Source organism: Oncorhynchus masou, unplaced genomic scaffold (assembly GCF_036934945.1).
Source record: "Oncorhynchus masou masou isolate Uvic2021 unplaced genomic scaffold, UVic_Omas_1.1 unplaced_scaffold_1015, whole genome shotgun sequence".
Lineage (NCBI taxonomy): Eukaryota > Metazoa > Chordata > Actinopteri > Salmoniformes > Salmonidae > Oncorhynchus > Oncorhynchus masou.
Window position 1 is genome coordinate 197,376 of NW_027016868.1, and position 21,741 is coordinate 219,116.

The window sequence follows — 21,741 nt, forward strand, 5'->3', positions numbered from 1 at the left end:
CCACTACAGTACCCAATAGAGCACCCACTACAGTACCCACCGCAGTTCCTGCTACAGTACCCAATAGAGTACCCGCTACAGTACCCACTACAGTACCCAATAGAGTACCCGCTACAGTACCTAATAGAGTACCCACTACAGTACCCGCTACAGTACCCACTACAGTACCCAATAGGTTACCCACTACAGTACCCAATAGGTTACCCACTACAGTACCCAATAGAGTACCCGCTTCACTACCCAATAGAGTACCCACTACAGTACCCGCTACAGTACCCACTACAGTACCCACTACAGTACCCAATAGATACCTGCTAGAGTACCCACTACAGTACCCGCTACAGTACCTGCTACAATACCCAATAGAGTACCCACTACAGTACCCAATAGAGCACCCACTACAGTGCCCGCTACAGTACCCAATAGAGTACCCACTACAGTACCCACCGCAATACCTGCTACAGTACCCACTACTGTGCCCACTACAGTACCCAATAGAGTACCCGCTACAGTACCCACTACAGTGCCCACTACAGTACCCAATAGAGTACCCGCTACAGTACCCAATAGAGCACCCACTACAGTGCCCGCTACAGTACCCAATAGAGTACCCGCTACAGTACCCAATAGAGCACCCACTACAGTGCCCGCTACAGTACCCAATAGAGTACCCGCTACAGTACCCACCGCAATACCTGCTACAGTACCCAATAGAGTACATGCTACAATACCCAATAGAGTACCCACTACAGTACCCAATAGAGCACCCACTACAGTACCCACCACAGTACCTGCTACAGTACCCAATAGAGTACCCGCTACAGTACCCACTACAGTGCCCACTACAGTACCCAATAGAGTACCCGCTACAGTACCCAATAGAGCTCCCACTACAGTACCCACCGCAGTACCTGCTACAGTACCCAATAGAGTACCCGCTACAGTACCAACTACAGTGCCCACTACAGTACCCAATAGAGTACCCGCTACAGTACCTAATAGAGTACCCACTACAGTACCCGCTACAGTAACTGCTACAATACCCAATAGAGTACCCACTACAGTACCCAATAGAGTACCCGCTACAGTACCCACCGCAGTACCTGCTACAGTACCCAATAGAGTACCCGCTACAGTACCCACTACAGTACCCAATAGAGTACATGCTACAGTACCCGTTAGAGTAACCACTATAGTACCCACTACAGTACCCGCAACAGTACCCAATAGAGTACCTGCTAGAGTACCCACTACAGTACCCGCTACAGTACCTGCTACAATACCCAATAGAGTACCCACTACAGTACCCAATAGAGCACCCACTACAGTACCCAATAAAGCACCCACTACAGTACCCACCGCAGTTCCTGCTACAGTACCCAATAGAGGTACAGTACCCACTACAGTACCCAATAGAGTACCCGCTACAGTACCTAATAGAGTACCCACTACAGTACCCGCTACAGTACCCACTACAGTACCCAATAGGTTACCCACTACAGTACCCAATAGGTTACCCACTACAGTACCCAATAGAGTACCCGCTACAGTACCCAATAGAGTACCCACTACAGTACCCGCTACAGTACCCACTACAGTACCAAATAGGTTACCCACTACAGTACCCAATAGGTTACCCACTACAGTACCCAATAGGTTACCCACTACAGTACCCAATAGAGTACCCACTACAGTACCCGCTACAGTACCCACTACAGTACCAAATAGGTTACCCACTACAGTACCCAATAGGTTACCCACTACAGTACCCAATAGAGTACCCACTACAGTACCCGCTACAGTACCCACTACAGTACCCAATAGGTTACCCACTACAGTACCCAATAGGTTACCCACTACAGTACCCAATAGAGTACCTGCTACAGTACCCACTAGAGTACCCAATAGAGTACCTGCTACAGTACCCACTACAGTACCCGCTACAGTACCCAATAGAGTACCTGCTACAGTACCTGCTACAGTACCCACTACAGTACCCACTACAGTACCCGCTACAGTACCCACTACAGTACCCAATAGAGTACCTGCTACAGTACCCAATAGAGTACCTGCTACAGTACCCACTACAGTACCCGCTGGCAGAATCATGTTGTAGGGGTGCTTTGCTGCAGTAGGAACTGCTGCACTTCACAAAATAGATGGTATCATGAGGATGGAAAATTATGTGGATATATTGAAGCAACACCTCAAGACATCAGACAGGAAGTTAAAGCTTGCTCGCAAATGGGTCTTCCAAATGGACAATGACCCCAAGCATACTTCCAAAGTTGTGGCAAAATGGCTTAAGGACAACAAAGTCAAGGTATTGGAGTGGCCATCACAAAGCCATGACCTCAATCCTATAGAAAATATGTGGGCAGAACTGAAAAAGCATGTGCGAGCAAGGAGGCCTACAAACCTGACTCAGTTACACCAGCTCTGTCAGGAGGAATGGGCCAAAATTCACCCAACTTATTGTGGGAAGCTTGTGGAAGGCTACCCGAAACGTTTGACCCAAGTGAAACAATTTAAAGGCAATGCTACCAAATACTAATTGAATGTATGTAAACTTCTGACCCACTGGGAACGTGATGAATGAAGTAAAAGCTGAAATAAATCATTCTCTCTACTATTATTCTGACATTTCACATTCTTAAAGTAAGGTGGTTATCCTAACTGACCTAAGACAGGGAATTTTTACTAGGATTAAATGTCAGGAATTGTGAAAAACTGAGTTTAAATGTATTTGGCTGAGGTGTACGTAATCTTCCGACTTCAACTGTACATGCAGACTCCCATGGTGTTGTTGCAGTACCCCTCAATTCAACTCGTAATAACACACATCTCTAACATACTTATCTTATCTGCGTTCACAATGACCCATTGGTAGCTATTTTGTGTCCAAACGTCTTCAGAAATGAAATGTATCAAAGACTGTTATTTGAGTACCAAAGAGAGGAATAATATCTGCTCGTTTTCAGACAAGACAGGACGTTGTACTCCCTGGTACATGCCCCCAGCACACAAGACAAAACAATGTTCTCTTATTGAGATGTAAGACCACAGCTGGACTTTAGCCAGAACACGAAAACAGCAACTCAAAGGATTACGTCCCAAATGGCACCCTATTCTCTATATGGTGCACTACTTTTGACCAGGACCCATAGGGCTTTGATCAAAAGTTGTACACTATGTAGGGAATAGGGTGCCATTTGGAAAACAAGTAAACTTTTACACAGAGCTCTAGAGACAACTGCTAGGGGCTTTTCTGACTCATTTTGAATTCACAACGACAAGAGGACTAATTTCATCTCCACTCACAGTTGCCCTTGAGACTTCAACACGTTGAGGCAATTTCAGAGGATGAATACTGGTTGGGTTGAGGCCTCTGATGCCAAAGGAGTCAATCAGTCAAAATGTAATCTTCAAAAAATGTGATCCTCTGTATCCTTTTCCTCCCTATCTAATTGTAATAGCTTGTCTAATTGTCACACAGCTGCCTGATGTAATCAAAACAACTTTAAAATCACAGTATGTGTTTGTGGGATTTTACATAGTGTCCCATTTTTAATTACAAGGGTTTTTCACAGCCAGAATTTTTAAAACTAATTTAGTCTTTCTTCCATGTGAAGGCTGCATTCAAAGGTCTCCACCGTCAACAGCAACAGCACTTCACACTTCTGCATCCTGGCTTGCTGCATGGCCGATGTGCAGAGCGGAGCTGTCATCTGATTTTTAATTGCCGCCATCGTGGACATAATAAGATATTTTTGGAATGCATCCATGCGAAAACTGCTCGCAAAGAGTGCCAGAAATAATTTAGATCCGAGTGACAATCAGCCACTGACTCAGGCCATTCCCTCATTATAAGTGGATGAGATGGATAGTCTCTCTGAGTTCTCGTCCTCACTGATGATCATAAGATTTGGAAAGAGAGAGAGAACCCCAGTCAGGAACTAACCATTAGTGTGGTGCTATAATTAGCTGACATTGATTTTACATCCAGCCATCTCTGATCACTCAATCGATGGCATTGTAATGCAGTTCATGTTGGTATTGGACAACTGTGTAAGGGCAGGGGAACATCCAGTAGAGCTCAGTGTTAATGAGGTTGATATGCAGTTCATGTTGGTATTGGACAACTGTGTAAGGCCAGGGGAACATCCAGTAGAGCTCAGTGTTAATGAGGTTGAGTTGGCACTCTCTTTTGGTGTCAGCACATCTCATAATCAGTGTGGGACTGTACAGGCAGCGTGTGTATGTGTATGTCTGTGCTTATGTGTGTGTGTGTCCTGGCGTGTGTGTGTTTACATGCACACATGCAAGTGGGTAGTGTGTGGGGGTGTGTGTGTGGCATAGGCTGGCACTGTAGAGGGAAAAGGTCAGAGACTGCAGTGAGTTTGGCTTCTAGAAGAGAGGACACCATAAGAGAGAGGAAAATAGGGACACATCACAGTGGCCTCCGTTGACATTGAGAGCCATGTACTCCAGGACGGCTTCCCAAATGGCACCTGATTCCCTACATAGTGCACTACTTTTAACCAGGGCCCATGAACCGTAAAAGGGAATAGGGTTCCATTTGGGACAGAACCATGTGCTCCAGATATGCAGTGTAAATACACTGAATCAATGTAGTGGCTGAATGCTAGCGACGCGGTGGGTCAACTCCACAACTGGGGGAAAGTTACACATTGAAATACAGAGCCTGAACATCATGCCTGACAAAATTAATTGCATTTCCCCGAGGCTTATTTCCATATATATTACAATTCAATGATAGAATACCATTTGTCCTCAGAGCCTTATACCCACCATCCGGGTGGTGGTGAATACAGTTGAAGATGACATATATTACAGGTGAATTAATCATTTTATGCCTGCTGTCTTATAGTGGATTATGGTTAGGATAACATGAGCCATCCTTTGTAGTCTGAGGCTCTGTGAAGTTTCCCCAAGGAACAGATCTAGGACCAGCTTCCTCTACCTCAATCCTAACTTTAATCTGGGGTGGCAGGTTAGAGCATTGGACTAGTAACCAGAAGGTTGCAAGTTCAAATCCCCAATGTGCAAATCTGTCATTCTGCCCCTGAACAGGCAGTTAACCCATTGTTCCTAGGACGTCATTGAAAATAAGAATTTGTTCTTAACTGACTTGCCTAGTTAAATAAAGGTAAATAAATATATAAAAAACGAAATCATTAGTGGGGGAAATGCAAAACTGACCTATGATCAGCATCTAGGGGCAAATTCACCCTACACCACTATTGAAAATGCATTGTAATCTGTAGCCCTGCTGTTTAACAAGGTAGACATGTTCAAGAGGGAATTACCCACATGACCTCAGTTGCCTTGAGGGCCATTTTGAGATTCTAGATAACCTTTTCTATTGATCTGGACTTACTGCTGTGAAATCGATACTTTGCCTTAGTAAATAAGTAGCCTGTTATGCCTCTGTGAGCATGTGGGTTGGTAGGAAGGGAGAGAAAGAGCTAGAGAGAAGAGGGGGATGGAAAAGAGAGAGCTAGAGAGAAGAGGGGGATGGAAAAGAGAGAGCTAGAGAGAAGAGGGGGATGGAAAGAGAGCTAGAGAGAAGAGGGGGATAGAGAGAAGAAGAGGGGGATGGAAAGAGAGCTAGAGAGAAGATGGGAGAGCTGAGAAAATGGAAAGAGAGCTAGAGAGAAAGGGGGATGGAAAAGAGAGCTAGAGAGAAGAGGGGGGGGATAGAGAGAAGAGGGGGATGGAAAGAGAGCTAGAGAGAAGAGGGGGATGGAAAGAGAGAGCTAGAGAGAAGAGGGGGATGGGAAAGAGAGAGCTAGAGAGAAGAGGGGGATGGAAAGAGAGAGCTAGAGAGAAGAGGGGGATGGAAAGAGAGCTAGAGAGAAGAGGGGGATGGAAAGAGAGCTAGAGAGAAGAGGGGGATGGAAAAGAGAGCTAGAGAGAAGAGGGGGATGGAAAAGAGAGAGCTAGAGAGAAGAGGGGGATGGAAAAGAGAGAGCTAGAGAGAAGAGGGGGATGGAAAAGAGAGAGCTAGAGAGAAGAGGGGGATGGAAAAGAGAGAGCTAGAGAGAAGAGGGGGATGGAAAAGAGAGAGCTAGAGAGAAGAGGGGGATGGAAAGAGAGCTAGAGAGAAGAGGGGGATGGAAAGAGAAGCTAGAGAGAAGAGGGGGATGGGAAAGAGAGCTAGAGAGAAGAGGGGGGAACGAGGAAGCTCGGGAGACCTACTAGATGTCAATCATCAGCATGTATGTTTTCAGGTCGTTCTGACCCAGCATGCATCTGAATGACCAATCTACCATGTGCACCCTATATGGTGCTCAACCCAATGGCCATGCTTTTTTACAAAGATAACATTGAGTATTTCTCACTGTGATTTATTTGTCATAGAAAAAACATTATCCAAAATGATTCACATGTACAGCGACAGTGGGGTATTCATATAGGAGTTCTCAAGTACGTCGCCAACAAATCACTGCACAAATCACATCAAATGAAGCAGCTGGGGACGAGAAATGGTTAGAAAACTAAAAACATGCAATCCTTCCGAAGTAGAGACACAGATATGTTTCATACGTCAGGGGAGAGAAGGATGACTGCACCTTTTCATCCCCTCCTTCCCCTCGTCGTCCTCTTCCCTTCCCCTCATCGTCTTCTTCTCTTCCCCTCCTACATAAGTGCTTCACAAATCATCTCTAAGTCTAAGTCATACTCTATAAATGGTGTGTACAGGGTGACAACCATTCCGACTGTAGGGTGAATTGCCAAATGTGACATAACACACTATGTATGCATACATAACCAATACCAACACCTTTGCCCGCTCCATGCCCACCCCTATGCCCTAATAGATTCCCAGCTTGTCCCAGAAGTCACAGATATGGTCCCTGGTGCCCACCTGGGCATGGGAGCGGACAGTGAAGTTCATGACCAACCAAGAGCTGGTGTCCGAGTAGCGGGGCCAGGCCGGCAGGCGCTGCTGTCTACAGAAGCCGCTCTGTTGCATCCGTGAGGCCGGGTCCCCGGTGTGGGCGAATGCCCCCCAGTAACACAACATCCGATTGGACAGCAGCCTCTCGGGTGGGGCCAGCGTGAAGTTAGCCATGGAGGCAGTGTTGAAGAGGAAGGGCAGCTCAGCGCCGTGACACACGTGCTCGTAGCAGAAGGACAGACCGGACCACACACTGTGGTCCGATATCACATGGTCGAAGACGTACATCCACACGGCGCTGCCCACTTTGGTGCCTGACCGGGCTGCCTTGCGGGAGGGGCAAAGGAAGACGTAGTCTGTCACAATCTGGAGGTAAGTAGAAAGGTCATTGAGTTCAATACAATCTGGGCTTAAACAGAGAGGTCATTGAGTTCAATACAATCTGGGCTAAAACAGAGAGGTCATTGAGTTCAACAAAGAGAAAAGCGTCACTAGTGGCTAGTGTGTGTGCTACAGCACTGCCGCTCAAAGCATTTTGTCTCGCTTGTTACCTGGAAACTATACTCAGGAAAACACTCAGTGCAGCCGCCTACGCGGCACAGAATCATCTAGAACACCTGTAACCCTCAGTGTCCTCAAAGGATATACACTGAACAAAAATATAAAACGCAACAATTTCAGAGATTTTACTGAGTTGCAGTTCATTTAAGGAAATCAGTCAATTGAAATACATTCGTTAGGCCCTAATCTATGGATTTCACAGGAATACAGATATGCATCTGTTGGTCCCAGATACGTCCCCCTCTCCTTCTCCCCAGGTCACTTTCTCTCCCACTCTCTTCCCCTTTACCTCTCCTTCTCCCCCTCCCAGGCTGAGCCATGTGGCCTCAGTGCAATAGCTGACATTTGTCATGACCCTCCCCTCCCCTGGGACCTGTCCTTTAGGAGTGGGGGGGGGTCCTTCCTCCTATGCTGCTCCTCTTCACTGGGCACACACAGACAGTGAACTATATATGAATACTAAACAGGTATGGGAGTGTCACCTTCTGCCCCCTGCCTCTCTCAGCACACTCATCTCTCACTTTAGATTCAAAACCTCCAGAGAAAGTACCTGAGGCTATTTACCATCCGAGCTCTCTGTTTCACATTTTGGATGTGGACTTGGAAATGAGAGCGTTTCCCTCTCTACAGTGAATGCATGTATTCTACTGATGCAGTTTATGTATTCATTGTCTGTTGTTGTCTCTAGTGTGGTTGGAGTCAGTTTATCCTGTAATCCACACTGAACATCTAACCTGAGCTGGTAGTGAAATAGCCTGGGCTGCATACTGAATATGGCTCTGATGTCAACTATCAGGCTGACTGGGTGAAGTTGCCCCTAGACACTGATCTTTGGTCAGTTTTGCATTTCCCCCAATACTGGTTAAGGTTAGGATGGGGGGAGGGGAAGCTGATCCTAGATCTGTAGCTTGGGGAAACTGAGATTGGGTAGTCTTCCTCTGTGTCTCTTATTTCCAAAGATCTGCTTCCACTGTGTGGTATACATCTCAAAGAGACAATGGCACTCTGCTCCAGACAGCATCACTAATGATTCTTTGAGGAGGATGGCCATGGGAGGAGCCTAAACAGAAATGAGTATTTTAGCACCCTCTGCTGGTAATCATGTGGAGTTGCACTATGAAGAACCAAACTATCAGATGTAACCCATCTCTACACAGATTAAAATCAGAAAATGTAAAGCATTTACCTCTAAAATAATTCAGGCAGTTAGAAACCTAGCTCTCTGGGTTATTGTTATAGTTTGGTTAATCAAAAAAGAATCGGAACCTAATACAAATCTGGTAGCCTATAATTATAATGATAAAGTCTGTCCTGATTTTTTTAATGACTTGGACAGATCATTCCCACAGAGAATTGAGTAAGAGATGTTCAGCATGGGGAGTAGGGTGAAGGTACCGCTAGAGTAGATGCTTATCTTGGGTCAGTTGATCATTTCTTTGTAGGTTAGGATTGGGGGAGGGGAAGCTGATCCTAGGTCTGTACCTACTGAAACCTTCTCCCCAGAGCTCAACAAGGCTCATCTCGATGTGTCCACTGGCTGCAGACGTGAGTCTCGCCCTACAACCACTGATCTGGAGCCTGACAATGAACATTGCCAAAACTTTTGTTAACGTTAATGTGAAACATTACTTATTGGGATGATTGATCAATGTCCTTTTTACATTCAATTAGTCTTTTTTTATCTAACATGTTTGCATGGACAACACTGAGTTTCTCCCTGGCTACGTCCCAATGATCTCGTCTTCCTGATGTCTGGACCCTTCACTACTCATTTAAAAGCATTGGATTGGTGTAGGCATAGGCTGGAGTTTCCACACCAGTAATTTCCTGCCAAATCCATTAAGGGAAGTGAACAAGTACACACTTTGGGAGAAAGGAGAGATTGAGACGCACCCTCTGTGAAAGTCATAATTTACCTGAGCCAGCATGTCCCGTCGGTCAATGTCCTTGTACAGGGGCAGGTACTTGTGTAGGATCCTGAGGGCGTGCTGTTTGAAGATGGCCGCGGTGTAGACGGTGCACTCCACCGCAGACACAGGCTTGGTGAAGACCCCGTACACGAATATCACCCCCTCCTCTGAAGTGGTCCCTGCAAGGTTGTTGTACGTCAACAGCATGCCTTCAAAATGTTGGTCCAAACGTTCTGGTATAATCTTGGTTGTGTTCATTAGGCACCAAACAGAAGAAATCGGGATGAAACAGGGAGGGAGGGACTATCTGGAATCATTTACATTTTCTATAGAATGTTTTAAACATTTGCGAGCCCTAATGAACACAACCCTGGTATGAATATAACCATGGATCCTGTAGAAGGGAAGGACACAGAACACATCAGGGACGAAGAATCTCTCCTACATGTGTTATGTCGAGTGGCCAGCTGAGAGGGAACCAATTGCACTTCACCATCTAACATTCAACTACTCAATCTAATTAAGTCACACCCTTAGCCAGCTTAGCCAAAGCCCAGGCATTGACTTGGGGAGCCAATGCAACTCTTCAGGTCTCTGGCAATGGTTACTCATCATCACACATGCACCGAACCATCTCTGTAACCTTAAGTGTGTAACAGATGTCTTCACTAGTACATAGTACCTACTTTTAATATACTGTAAGTGGTTCTTTGAGTGTCCTGAAAGACATTTTCCAAATTAAATGTATTATTAAGTGTTATGGGGCCAGGCGTTAAAAGCTGTTCTGGTTAAATGTGAGTGTATTTCAAGTGGTCCAAACCAAGAAGGACTGGTTTCTCCTTCTGCCAGTGGCCCTTCTGGAAGGCAGTCACAGCCTGCTCCTTGATCAGCTCCCCATCCACGTAGGGCCCCCAGGTCTCAAAGATCTCCAGGAACCTGAAGGGATTCACCACTTTGGAACCTGAGACAGAGAGAAGAGAGATGAGGAAGGGGAAGAAAGAGAGAGCGTCAGAGAGAACAACAATTAGCTACTTATCAAAATACACCCTGCCAATATACATAAAATGACTCCCTGCTAAACAACTAGCTCTGTAATGAAACACACTTAAGCAACTCTGAGATGTTGATTTTGTCATGAATAAGGGCCAACTTAGATAGGTCAACAGCAGATAGGTAGAGGGTCAACATTTGTTGTGTCCCAAATTGTTCCTTACTTTGAGCCCTATGGAGATAGAGTTGTGACCCAAATGGCCCCCTGTCTAAAAACGGTCAGTCAGAGACAGACAGACAGAGACACAGAAGAAGACTGGTCTCCTACTTGACTTCATCTGGGCAGCGAGGACAGCCTGAGGACTGAGGGACAGCAGGCACACGATGTCGCTCACAGAGCAGTTGGTCTGTCTGGCAAAGTCCCTCCCCAGCTTCAGGGCATCATGTCTGGGACAAAAAAACAGACCACAGATAGTCTCTTTCTGCTCAATGGGAACGTTAGGTAGTGCCACATCTCTTCCAGGAGAGTAACGACAGCTGGAGATGGAATGACTGTTTTACTAGGACATGGACTGGAACCTAAAGGTACCGTCTTCTTGGATGCATTAGCATGTCTAAACTGTAACCCTGAGGGGAGAAATAACATTGAATTTAATTGAATGAATCCCATGTATTCCTTGTAGCTAGGCAGGCCGTATAACAAAACACTTATCACGAAGGTGATTCACTTTTGTCGTCAATTTCACATATGGCAAGGATTACTCATTCAAAATGTGGGAAGGATAAGTTGATCTATATAGATGATAGAAGCAAAGTGAGGGTCTCCTTCTTAAACCTGAAAGGTGAAACCGCCACGTCTGTTTGGGATATTATAACAACGAAGAAGTTACTGGAAACAATGACCACTGTATTTTTCCCTTTGCCATCATCGCACGCGCGATAGAACAGTAGAATACTTACTGACATTTATTTTGTTGCGTTGCACGACGCTCAGCTTCGTCAACAAAACAAAAACAACAACAACGGTCGGTGGGGCGGACAGTGGCACCGTTTTCACTACGGCGGATTTCATCTTTTAAGGAGTTAGCGATCAAGCCACCAGCTGAGTCATGTGTACATTCGGCCAACAGAAGGAAACAGACTGAAACAGGAAGATAAATGTGGATCTGTCCAATGAGAAATGCTTGTTTTTGCTGCAGTGTGCTCTAATGAACACTACCCAGATGTTAGGAGTTAGAGGTCACCGACCTGGTCTTGAGAGGGATGGAGAAGGGTAGGCTCTGGAACACAGCCTGTTTGAACAGGGGCTTACTGCTCTGGACCATCAGATGGAGGCTCACTGACTGTGCTCCTGCACTCTCCCCAAATATGGTCACCTGTGTTGGATGTTAATGAGCCATAATCAGGGTTGTGTTGTATATCCACAGACAGAGAAAATAACAACGTACACAAACACATAATCCTGATGGGTTTATGCCTCATTTAGATATAACGCAGGATGATAAAGCTGTTTATCTTTGTTTGATGGAGTTGGGATACAGAACTGAAAGGCTTTCAACATCACTTTTACTGAACCAACCAGCGTGTGGTACTAGCTGTTTGTATGAGATGCCAGCAATTTCTCTCTCTGCATGATCCAACCAATGTGTTTGTGTTGGGTCTGCCTCTGCAGTAGGGCACAACTAGGGCTTCTGGAAAACCAGAGAATTTATTGAAAGTTCCTGGAATTTTGCAACCCTACTCTGCATCATAGCCCCATCTCTGGACAGCATCTTTCCCCACTCGATAACCACTCAGAGAAATGTCATCAGGGCTGGAGGAGCCCTTCGCTGTGCCTCACAGAGGCTGTTATTCTCCCAGTGGTGGCCTCACTACAAATCAGTCACGACAGCACCACGGGATATATAGAGGTCATTCAACAACAACCACTGCTGAAATACAACCAACAAGGTATTTCTATACATGGCCAGAATGTGAATATCTAGGTCAGTGTATCAGGAGTTTTTCCTGACCACAGTTGGGATCAATTCCATTTCACTTCAGTCCATTCAGGAAGTAGACAGAAATTCCAATTCACTGTTCAATGACAATTGGAATTTAAATGTATATTTACTTCCCGAATTGACTGAATTTAAATGAAATTGACCCCAACCCTGCACCTGACCCCCAACCTTGCACCCGAGCCCCAACCCTGCACCCGAGCCCCAACCCTGCACCCGAGCCCCAACCCTGCACCCGAGCCCCAACCCTGCACCCGAGCCCCAACCCTGCACCCGACCCCCAACCCTGCACCTGACCCCCAACCCTGCACCTGACCCCCAACCCTGCACCTGACCCCCAACCCTACACCTGACCCCCAACCCTACACAAAAATAAGTGACCCCCAACTCTGCACCAAAACATAAAGATCAGTTTGAGTCCGTTGAGATTATCAAGGACTTGAGGTGGTGGATGAAAATCAGATGTCATTTTGTATGACTGTGTGACTGTGGATGTGACTGTGTGACTGTGGATCATTAGGCGTTAAATAGATAAAAAACAGACATAAACAGGCAGGGACTATGTGGGCTAGTCTAAGAAACACTCAAATTCATTTTCCATTGCGAAACCTTTGTAAATATTTCCCCTTGCCTGCTCTAATGAACACAACCCAGGATAATGTGTACGTGCTTGCCTTGCTGGGGTCGCCTCCGAACAGAGCAATGTTTTGTTGAACCCAGAGAAGAGCAACCTGCTGATCCAGGATCCCATAATTCCCGGTTGCTGAGGTTTTGGGGTCTTTTCCCGAGACGAGGAAACCAAACGCCCCTGCAATGATACAGCAAGTTCCTTGGACCATGAAAAACTATACACAAAACAACACACCTCTCAGAGGAGACTGGTGGGCAGAGATATAGGAGGACTGGCTAATCATAATGTCTGAAGTGGAATTGATGGAACAGATTCAAACACATCAACACATGGCGTTTTGATATGGTCCTATTTATGCCATTTCAATTAACCCATCCTCCCATCTCTGCCCACCAGCCTCTTCTGACAGCCACACAGATAATGGCCTTTTCTCAATGGTCTCACATACCCATATTGATCAGGCCACCACAGGGTCGCAACTCGCTACACCCACCAAATGGTATTTATTGCGGAGAGGATGGTAGAAGTCTAAGTCCACTTGAGAAAAGTATATTATATATACAGCAAGCTAAATCAGACAAGCTCTCTGTTCAGAAATGTTTGAAATCACCATCCTAGTTTTGGGACTGTGTAGGATAATGTAATCAGCAAACACACTAATGAATCACAAGGTCTCTGGACTGTCTCTGCCCTGTTCCAGGTCTCTTATAAAAGAAACGATTTGATCTCATGGAAACTAGCCTGGATAACTAGATAAAGGTTGTATAGTGAAGAGGTGTAGGGTGACGTTCCCTTGAAATACAGACCCTGGTCAGTTTGGCATTTTCCCCACTAATGGTTAAGGTTAGGTTTAGGGAAACAGATCCTAGATATGTACCTAGAGAAACTCCATCCCGGAGCTAAAGAACACCTGTCTTACCTAGCCGATACGCCATGCTCACCACCACAGTGTGAGTGAAGTTACTGATGAACCTCCCATCGTACAGGGGCTTGGAGGCTGAGCCAGCAATGAAATCTCCCCCGTGGATCCACACCATCACTGGCAGGGTTGTCAGTAAAGGGGAACTGAAGTTCACATCCAGAGGTACAAATATGTTGAGGTAGAGGCAGTTCTCACTCACCTATGGGAAGACATTTAATTTCAGAAACCAAATATTCACATTTCAGACGCCATTTCACACGGCAAATAAAATACTCACATTATTGATGAATCAGAGACATTCCTGGATGTTATCAGGAGATTATTCAGGACTTTGTTAATTTCATGTTTCACTGTCAACACGCTGCACATGACACACACATACATTGTGCTAAATCATAACAACATAATTATCGAGCCCATCTGTGTTAGTCCCCTACCTTCTGAGGGCACTTGTCAGATATGGGGCCACTGCAGCCTTGCATACACGCGTTCCTCGGGTACGTGGCGTCGTGGACCCCCGGCCACGGGGTCACCGGTCTGGGGGGCTTCCAGCGGTGCGTGGCCACAGGTGGGTCCGCGTACGGGATCCCATAAAATATGTGGGACTTTTCCACTGTGAGTCCCTTGATCAACCCATTGTTGGTCAACACTATGGGGCCATAGTCAGGAATGGTCGTCCCGGTGTTGAGCGTATTCTGGCTGACTGGTTCCTCATCAGTCCAGATGGGAATGGAATCCTCTGGATCTCCAAGCTCCTCCAGTGAGTTTGTTTCAAAGCGAAGGTCTCTGTTGATAGCCAGAGGCTGATCCCTGACCAGTAGTCCAGAGGAAGAAATCCTTCTAATAAACTCTGTAAGGTCGATCTCATTCTCAAACGTTGCCTCCTCTGCAAAAGACAGCGCAAAGACCAGTGAGCAAAGCAGCAAGAAACAGTGACAGCTCTCCATCTTTCCTGAATGAATTATTAGAAAGTATTAGCCAGGGTCTCTCAGTCAGGTCCGATCATTCTCCAGTTGCCTCCTAGCTGGGGCAGAAAATTGAAGCCTAAACTCCTACACAGATGAATAAGGGGGAAATGCTTATTCCTCTTCAGGCTTTCCTTTTCATACCATATTTGGTAAGGAGAGGAAGTCCAGTGGCAGGTCAGAGGGACTATATTAATCAAGACAAAGACAAAGAGAGTAGGCGTTCCCTAACAGAAATATGCAAATGAACACTAATATGCACCAATAATATATTTCTAGTTCACGCTTGGCTCTGCCCACCTCCTTGATTGAGTGTTCACAGTGTGAAAATGATTCCCATGTAAAAGCCCCATGTGAACGATCTTGGGTTTAACAATAAGAATCTTTGGTTCATACAGTGGCCTGTGTGGATCCTCGTGACACTAATTTGGCCAATTGGAGAATCACGGACAGTTCTCAGACAGAATTTCCTTGTCAGACAACAGTGGATTAGGACTCATGACTGATGTACTTGGGATAGCCAGGAAGGACCCTGTGATGCACTTCCAGTAATGGGAGGCGGGTGGTCTTTCCTTTACCTAACGAGATAATAGGTTCCCATGATGTGAAGCTCAGCTCATTCTTGGGTGGTCACAATATTGCTCTGTGTGACGTTTCCCCTAGATACAGATCTAGGATCAGATTCCCCTCCCCCCAATCCATATCTGTAACATTAATTAAACATCATAATGTATGATATTGTGCAAATAATTTGTGATCAAACATGCACCAAAACAGTGGGCCCAATCAGATTGACCTGCACCTGTTAGTCATTATTAGTCGATGACCTCAGGTCAGTCGTTTGTTTTCGTCAACTCAATCACGCTTACCCATACCTGAGTGCAAAATAACAGCCGCAAGAAACATGTAGGCTAAACATATACTTCATTTCGTTCTTGTATTATTAATTTAATGGTGAATTAAGGTGGCCATGATTATTGATAAAGAACACCGACTTTCCTTTTGCAGGACCTATTTCGCGTTTCCATTTATATTGTTCATTCTTGTACCTCACACGATATCTCTCGGTAAGTAACCTGTGCGTGCTAAGTGCGTTATTGTTGTGTATGTAATTGATACTGCGTGGCTATGCTGTTTCCGCAGCAATTATGAGTTCCACACAAACATATATTTAGGTTAATTTCCTCCCGGGACGCGGGGTTTGGTTGATTTTTCATGAGTTAATTGTGACATGTAACGTTAGCTTCTTACAATCTGCAGGAAGCTGCAGTAGTTTTACTTTCTCCATATGTTGGAAAATCAGCAACAATTCCTTGTTTGGCAGGTAAATAAGTCCAGTATTTCATAAACACATAATCATGCCAAACTTCTGAACCATGCACTTGGCACTAACTTACACCTATGTGTCTTGTTCACTTTGATTCTCTACAGTTGGCCAGAAGGACATTTATGGTTGAACACCACCAAACTGAAATCCATTTGGAGAGAGGACACATTTTCATCTTTGACAGTTGCCACTACTGTGGAACACAAATTGACACTTCATTATGGTGTCATGGTTCGGAAGTGGATATTCTCCATCTTCCCAGGTAAGTATGGGACTTCCACTCATTGACTTTATTTAAGCACAAACACTGTCCTGTATCCATTGATCTAAACAAATTACGCAATATTTTAGTTCTGTGATTCTGAGATTACCATTGGTGTTCATTAGATCATGCTACAGTATAATATTTTTTTTCTTCACTTGAAGGTTCACATTCCATTGAGTTCAGAAGTATACATAAACCTGACCAACAGCCCATCAATAGCACTCTGGTGGGTAGACCTGTAATATAAGTGATGACATTCTCCTCTTATCTGGTGTCACCATAATGTCCCTTTTTGAATGAAAGATTAATGTTTGTCCATTCTCATGTTATCGCTCTTAGGAAGCCCTGGAGTTGTTCTCCAACAATGAGGTGTTTGCGTGTGAAAACAGCACTCTGTACCTCTATCAGGACCCAAACTTCATCCTCATGCTCGGTAACGTTATGTCTGTCTTTGTTCGAGAGAGAGGGAGGGGGACCGAGAGCCACAAAGGGAGAGGAATAAATAAATGGAGGGAGGGAGATGGAAGGAGAGGAAGGAAGGTAGATGGAAACAGATGGATCGTCAGAAAGGCAGACAGACATGAGAGACTCAAAAGGGAGTGAGAGCAAGTGAAATCAAGATGGAGACAGAATTCAGGTGATGATCTGGGAATATTCCCACTATACCACTGGTGTGCAGGTCATAAATGTAGTCATCACTCCCATCATCTCCTCTCCTAGGTCACACCGTGCGCTACCCCTTGAAGCTGGAGTCCAGGAGTACCTCCATGTTACTGGTGTCCTGGAAAGAGAAGATGCAGCCCCCGGCTGCCCCTGTCCCCGTCCACTCTGTGTCCCTATACCACTCTGAGATGAAGGCCTACGCTGCCCTTAGTGTGGACAGTACCCACTCCAACCACTACCGCTTCACAGCCCTGGAATCCTGCAGTTCCTATGCTGCCTGTGTGGAGGTGGCAGGCAGCCACTCGCTTACCTGTCTCTCCACTATCACAGGTACAGTTGGGGTGTATTCATTAGTGCATAATGTAGCAAAACTAATACACTAGTTCCTAGTGAATACACTCTTGATAGCTTTAGTCGTTGTCACCCTGTGTAATCGCACCAATCTTTCTTACATTTACATTACATTTAAGTCATTTAGCAGACGCTCTTATCCAGAGCGACTTACAAATCTGACATCAGTGGAACAGCCACTTTACAATAGTGCATCTAAATCATTTAAGGGGGGTGAGAAGGATTGCTTTATCCTATCCTAGGTATTCCTTGAAGAGGTGGGGTTTCATGTGTCTCCGGAAGGTGGTGATTGACTCCGCTGTCCTGGCGTCGTGAGGGAGTTTGTTCCACCATTGGGGGGCCAGAGCAGCGAACAGTTTTGACTGGGCTGAGCGGGAACTGTACTTCCTCAGTGGTAGGGAGGCGAGCAGGCCAGAGGTGGATGAACGCAGTGCCCTTGTTTGGGTGTAGGGCCTGATCAGAGCCTGGAGGTACTGCGGTGCCGTTCCCCTCACAGCTCTGTAGGCAAGCACCATGGTCTTGTAGCGGATGCGAGCTTCAACTGGAAGCCAGTGGAGAGAGTGGAGGAGCGGGGTGACATGAGAGAACTTGGGAAGGTTGAACACCAGACGGGCTGCGGCGTTCTGGATGAGTTGTAGGGGTTTAATGGCACAGGCAGGGAGCCCAGCCAACAGCGAGTTGCAGTAATCCAGACGGGAGATGACAAGTGCCTGGATTAGGACCTGCGCCGCTTCCTGTGTGAGGCAGGGTCGTACTCTGCGGATGTTGTAGAGCATGAACCTACAGGAACGGGCCACCGCCTTGATGTTAGTTGAGAACGACAGGGTGTTGTCCAGGATCACGCCAAGGTTCTTAGCGCTCTGGGAGGAGGACACAATGGAGTTGTCAACCGTGATGGCGAGATCATGGAACGGGCAGTCCTTCCCCGGGAGGAAGAGCAGCTCCGTCTTGCCGAGGTTCAGCTTGAGGTGGTGATCCGTCATCCACACTGATATGTCTGCCAGACATGCAGAGATGCGATTCGCCACCTGGTCATCAGAAGGGGGAAAGGAGAAGATTAATTGTGTGTCGTCTGCATAGCAATGATAGGAGAGACCATGTGAGGTTATGACAGAGCCAAGTGACTTGGTGTATAGCGAGAATAGGAGAGGGCCTAGAACAGAGCCCTGGGGGACACCAGTGGTGAGAGCGCGTGGCGAGGAGACAGATTCTCGCCACGCCACCTGGTAGGAGCGACCTGTCAGGTAGGACGCAATCCAAGCGTGGGCCGCACCGGAGATGCCCAACTCGGAGAGGGTGGAGAGGAGGATCTGATGGTTCAGTGTCGAAGGCAGCCGATAGGTCTAGAAGGATGAGAGCAGAGGAGAGAGAGTTAGCTTTAGCAGTGCGGAGCGCCTCCGTGATACAGAGAAGAGCAGTCTCAGTTGAATGACTAGTCTTGAAACCTGACTGATTTGGATCAAGAAGGTCATTCTGAGAGAGATAGCGGGAGAGTTGGCCAAGGACGGCACGTTCAAGAGTTCTTAGAAGGTTCAAACTGTTATTTACAGGCCTTTTTGAATATATAAAATAAAGTATAGATTTTTGAGGAATATAACTTATGTCCTGTCCCATGAGCTCGGTACTGATATGAGCAGCACTGTGTTGTATTGATATTTATGAAGTAATTACTTTGTTACATATTGCTGTATAATTGCTATTCATATCCAGACCCAGAAGTCCCCAGACATTTCCAGGTGACGACGTGGAACAGCAGCAGTGTCACAGTGTCCTGGGACTGTCCCGACAACCGCAAGTTCTCCTTCTTCCTTGTCACGGTCCTCTACCTCAATGGCACCAACCATGTCCTGGAGGAGAGGTCCTTCAGGCACACACTGGACACCTTTGTGTTCTCTCAATCTGACCTGCCGCCCTGTAGCAGGGTGAAGTTTGGCCTGCAGACGGTGTGCCAGGCGGGCACGGAGGCTCGCCACAGCAGAATGGTCCTCATCAAAGGGAATACTGGTAAGATCCACCTAGTTGATGCTATGCTAGGCTGAGTGTCAATAGCCTTAAGTTTCATCCCCTCGTCTCCTTCCCTTTTATATGCGCAAATCTGAGGTAGGACGGGTGTTCTTGCCTATTCTAACAGTTCTCTGATCACTACAAATGAGGGGAAGGAGAAAAGAGGAAATCACTTCTATTGACATGCAGCCAAAGTAAACCCATAACATCTGTTCATCCAATGCACTGTTTTTACAGTCTTGAATTGCCTTTCTCCTACTTTGCTTATGGTGAACACTTTTGGAAATGACTATCGGCCCTCTCTTTAGTCCACTCAGAAATCGAGAACCTGTGGCAGACCTCCTCGGGGCCGGACAACTACACCCTGAGCTGGGTGGTGAGGAACACTTCTTCTATCTCCATGTTCAGGATCTACCACCAGGGGGTGCTCCACTACACCACCCTGCTCACCAGCCACACGGTGGCCAGCCTTCTGCCCTGCAGCCAGTACTTGGCTAGAGTAGAGGCGCTGTGTGGACACAGCGTGGTCATGAGTTCCAAGACCGTACTCGCTCGCACAGGTAAACTGGAGCCAAACTGGGCTCATGTTGAGCAGTTGCGTGATCGATGTTTGGGCAGCTCATGTCTATTTTTGACTAGGTTAGAGATTAATTTACGGGGGATTGAATGGATAAAATGAATAACGATAACCTAATTTAATCAGCTTGATTGGTGATTAAATAAGTGCGATCACATGCTTTTATGTACATGCTTTTGTTCCAATCCAACACCTGATTCAACTATTCAAGTGATTGATGATTAGTTCAGTAGACAGTATGTATGGCAGCAGTACTGGGCTGGAACACAAACCTGCCCACCCTGTAGGACCAGTATTGAAGACCACTACAGTATTGCAGACCTGTAGCTGCTATGTTGGGCGGGTCTTTGCTTTCTCCTCTCTGCTCAGGGGTGATGTTTCCCCTAGGTACAGATCTAGGATCCCTTCCCCCAATCCTATTTTTTTTTTGTGTGAATTATTTTGTCCTTTTTCTCCCCAATTTTGTGGTATCCAATTGTTTTTTAGTAGCTACTATCTTGGGTCAATTGCACCCTACTCCGTTCTTCTCTCTCCTAGGACCCAGAGGTGTTTCAGAACTGCGCTACCGTCCTGAGGACTCTACAGCGCTGTGGATTGGTGGGACCAGACAGGGCGTGGCCTTTCAGTACCAGCTGTCTTATGACAATGGCTCGATCATCCAGCAAGGCCGGCTGATGGAGCCTTTGCTCCCCCTCCTGGGGCTCATTGAGGGTGCGCGCTATGCCCTGGACGTGTGGGAAGAGTGTGACGGCGAGTGGAGCGCCGACCCGGCCCTGGTGTGTTTCGATGGAGTCAACGTTTCCGTCAACGCCCTCGTGTTGCCGGCGGCGTCCACCCTGAGGCCGAATGAAGATCAAGGTTGGTGTCATCTGGGCTGTGTTCAGTAGGGCACAACGTTGTGGAATTATCATATATACAGTACCAGTCAAAGGTTTGGACACACCTACTCATTCAAGGGTTTTTCTTTATTATTCTACAATGTAGAAAATAGTAAAAATAAAGACATCAAAACTATGAAATAACACACATGGAATCATGTAGTAACCAAAAAGTGTTAAACAAAATATATTTTAGATTCTTCAATGTAGCCACCCTTTGCCTTAATGACAGCTTTGCGCACTCATCGCATTCTCTCAACCAACTTTATGAGGTAGTCACATTGGAATGCTTTTCCAACAGTCTTCATACATATGGTGAGAACTTGTTGGCTGCTTTTCCTTCACTCTGTGGTCCAACTCATCCCAAACCACCTAATTTGGGTTATGGTCAGTGATTGTGGACCCAGGTCATCTGATGCAGCACTCCACCACTCTCCTTCTTGGTCAAATAGCCCTTATGTAGGTGTTTTTGGTCATTGCCCTGTTGAAAAACAAATGATAGTCCCACTAAGCGCAAACCAGATGGGAAGGTGTATCACTGCAGAATGCTGTGGTAGCCATGCTGGTGAAGTGTGCCTTGAATTCTAAATAAATGAGTGTCACCAGCAAAGCACCATCACACCACCTACATGCTTCACCTAGTCTGCCTCTCACAAAGACATGGCGGTTGGAACCAAAAATCTGGAATTTGGACTCATCAGAACCAAGGACAGATTTGTACCAGTTTAATGTCCATTGCTCGTGTTTCTTGGCCCAAGCAAGTCTCTTCTTC

At 46.2% G+C, this 21,741-nt stretch overlaps 2 protein-coding genes across 2 annotated transcripts in view; one reads left to right on the top strand and one right to left on the bottom strand.

Annotated features, from left to right (window-relative positions):
- Nucleotides 1–21,741, top strand: part of LOC135539287 (uncharacterized) — a 33,318-nt gene that overhangs the window by 4,531 nt on the left and 7,046 nt on the right. Inside the window, exons 2-9 of the mRNA XM_064965114.1 lie at nucleotides 16,165–16,228; nucleotides 16,336–16,493; nucleotides 16,658–16,722; nucleotides 16,836–16,929; nucleotides 17,217–17,489; nucleotides 19,221–19,514; nucleotides 19,823–20,074; nucleotides 20,629–20,949. Of these exons, the coding sequence (XP_064821186.1) occupies nucleotides 16,460–16,493; nucleotides 16,658–16,722; nucleotides 16,836–16,929; nucleotides 17,217–17,489; nucleotides 19,221–19,514; nucleotides 19,823–20,074; nucleotides 20,629–20,949 (1,333 nt within the window). The 5' untranslated portion in view covers nucleotides 16,165–16,228; nucleotides 16,336–16,459. The remainder of the gene's footprint in view (nucleotides 1–16,164; nucleotides 16,229–16,335; nucleotides 16,494–16,657; nucleotides 16,723–16,835; nucleotides 16,930–17,216; nucleotides 17,490–19,220; nucleotides 19,515–19,822; nucleotides 20,075–20,628; nucleotides 20,950–21,741) is intronic.
- LOC135539280 (crystal protein-like) lies at nucleotides 6,373–14,981 on the bottom strand. The gene is made up of 8 exons (XM_064965109.1): nucleotides 14,377–14,981; nucleotides 13,937–14,138; nucleotides 13,061–13,194; nucleotides 11,635–11,762; nucleotides 10,715–10,833; nucleotides 10,217–10,357; nucleotides 9,403–9,575; nucleotides 6,373–7,291 (listed from the first exon to the last, which is right to left on the bottom strand). The coding sequence occupies exons 1-8, from the start codon at nucleotides 14,884–14,886 to the stop codon at nucleotides 6,839–6,841; spliced, it is 1,860 nt and encodes a 619-aa protein (XP_064821181.1). The 5' UTR covers nucleotides 14,887–14,981; the 3' UTR covers nucleotides 6,373–6,838.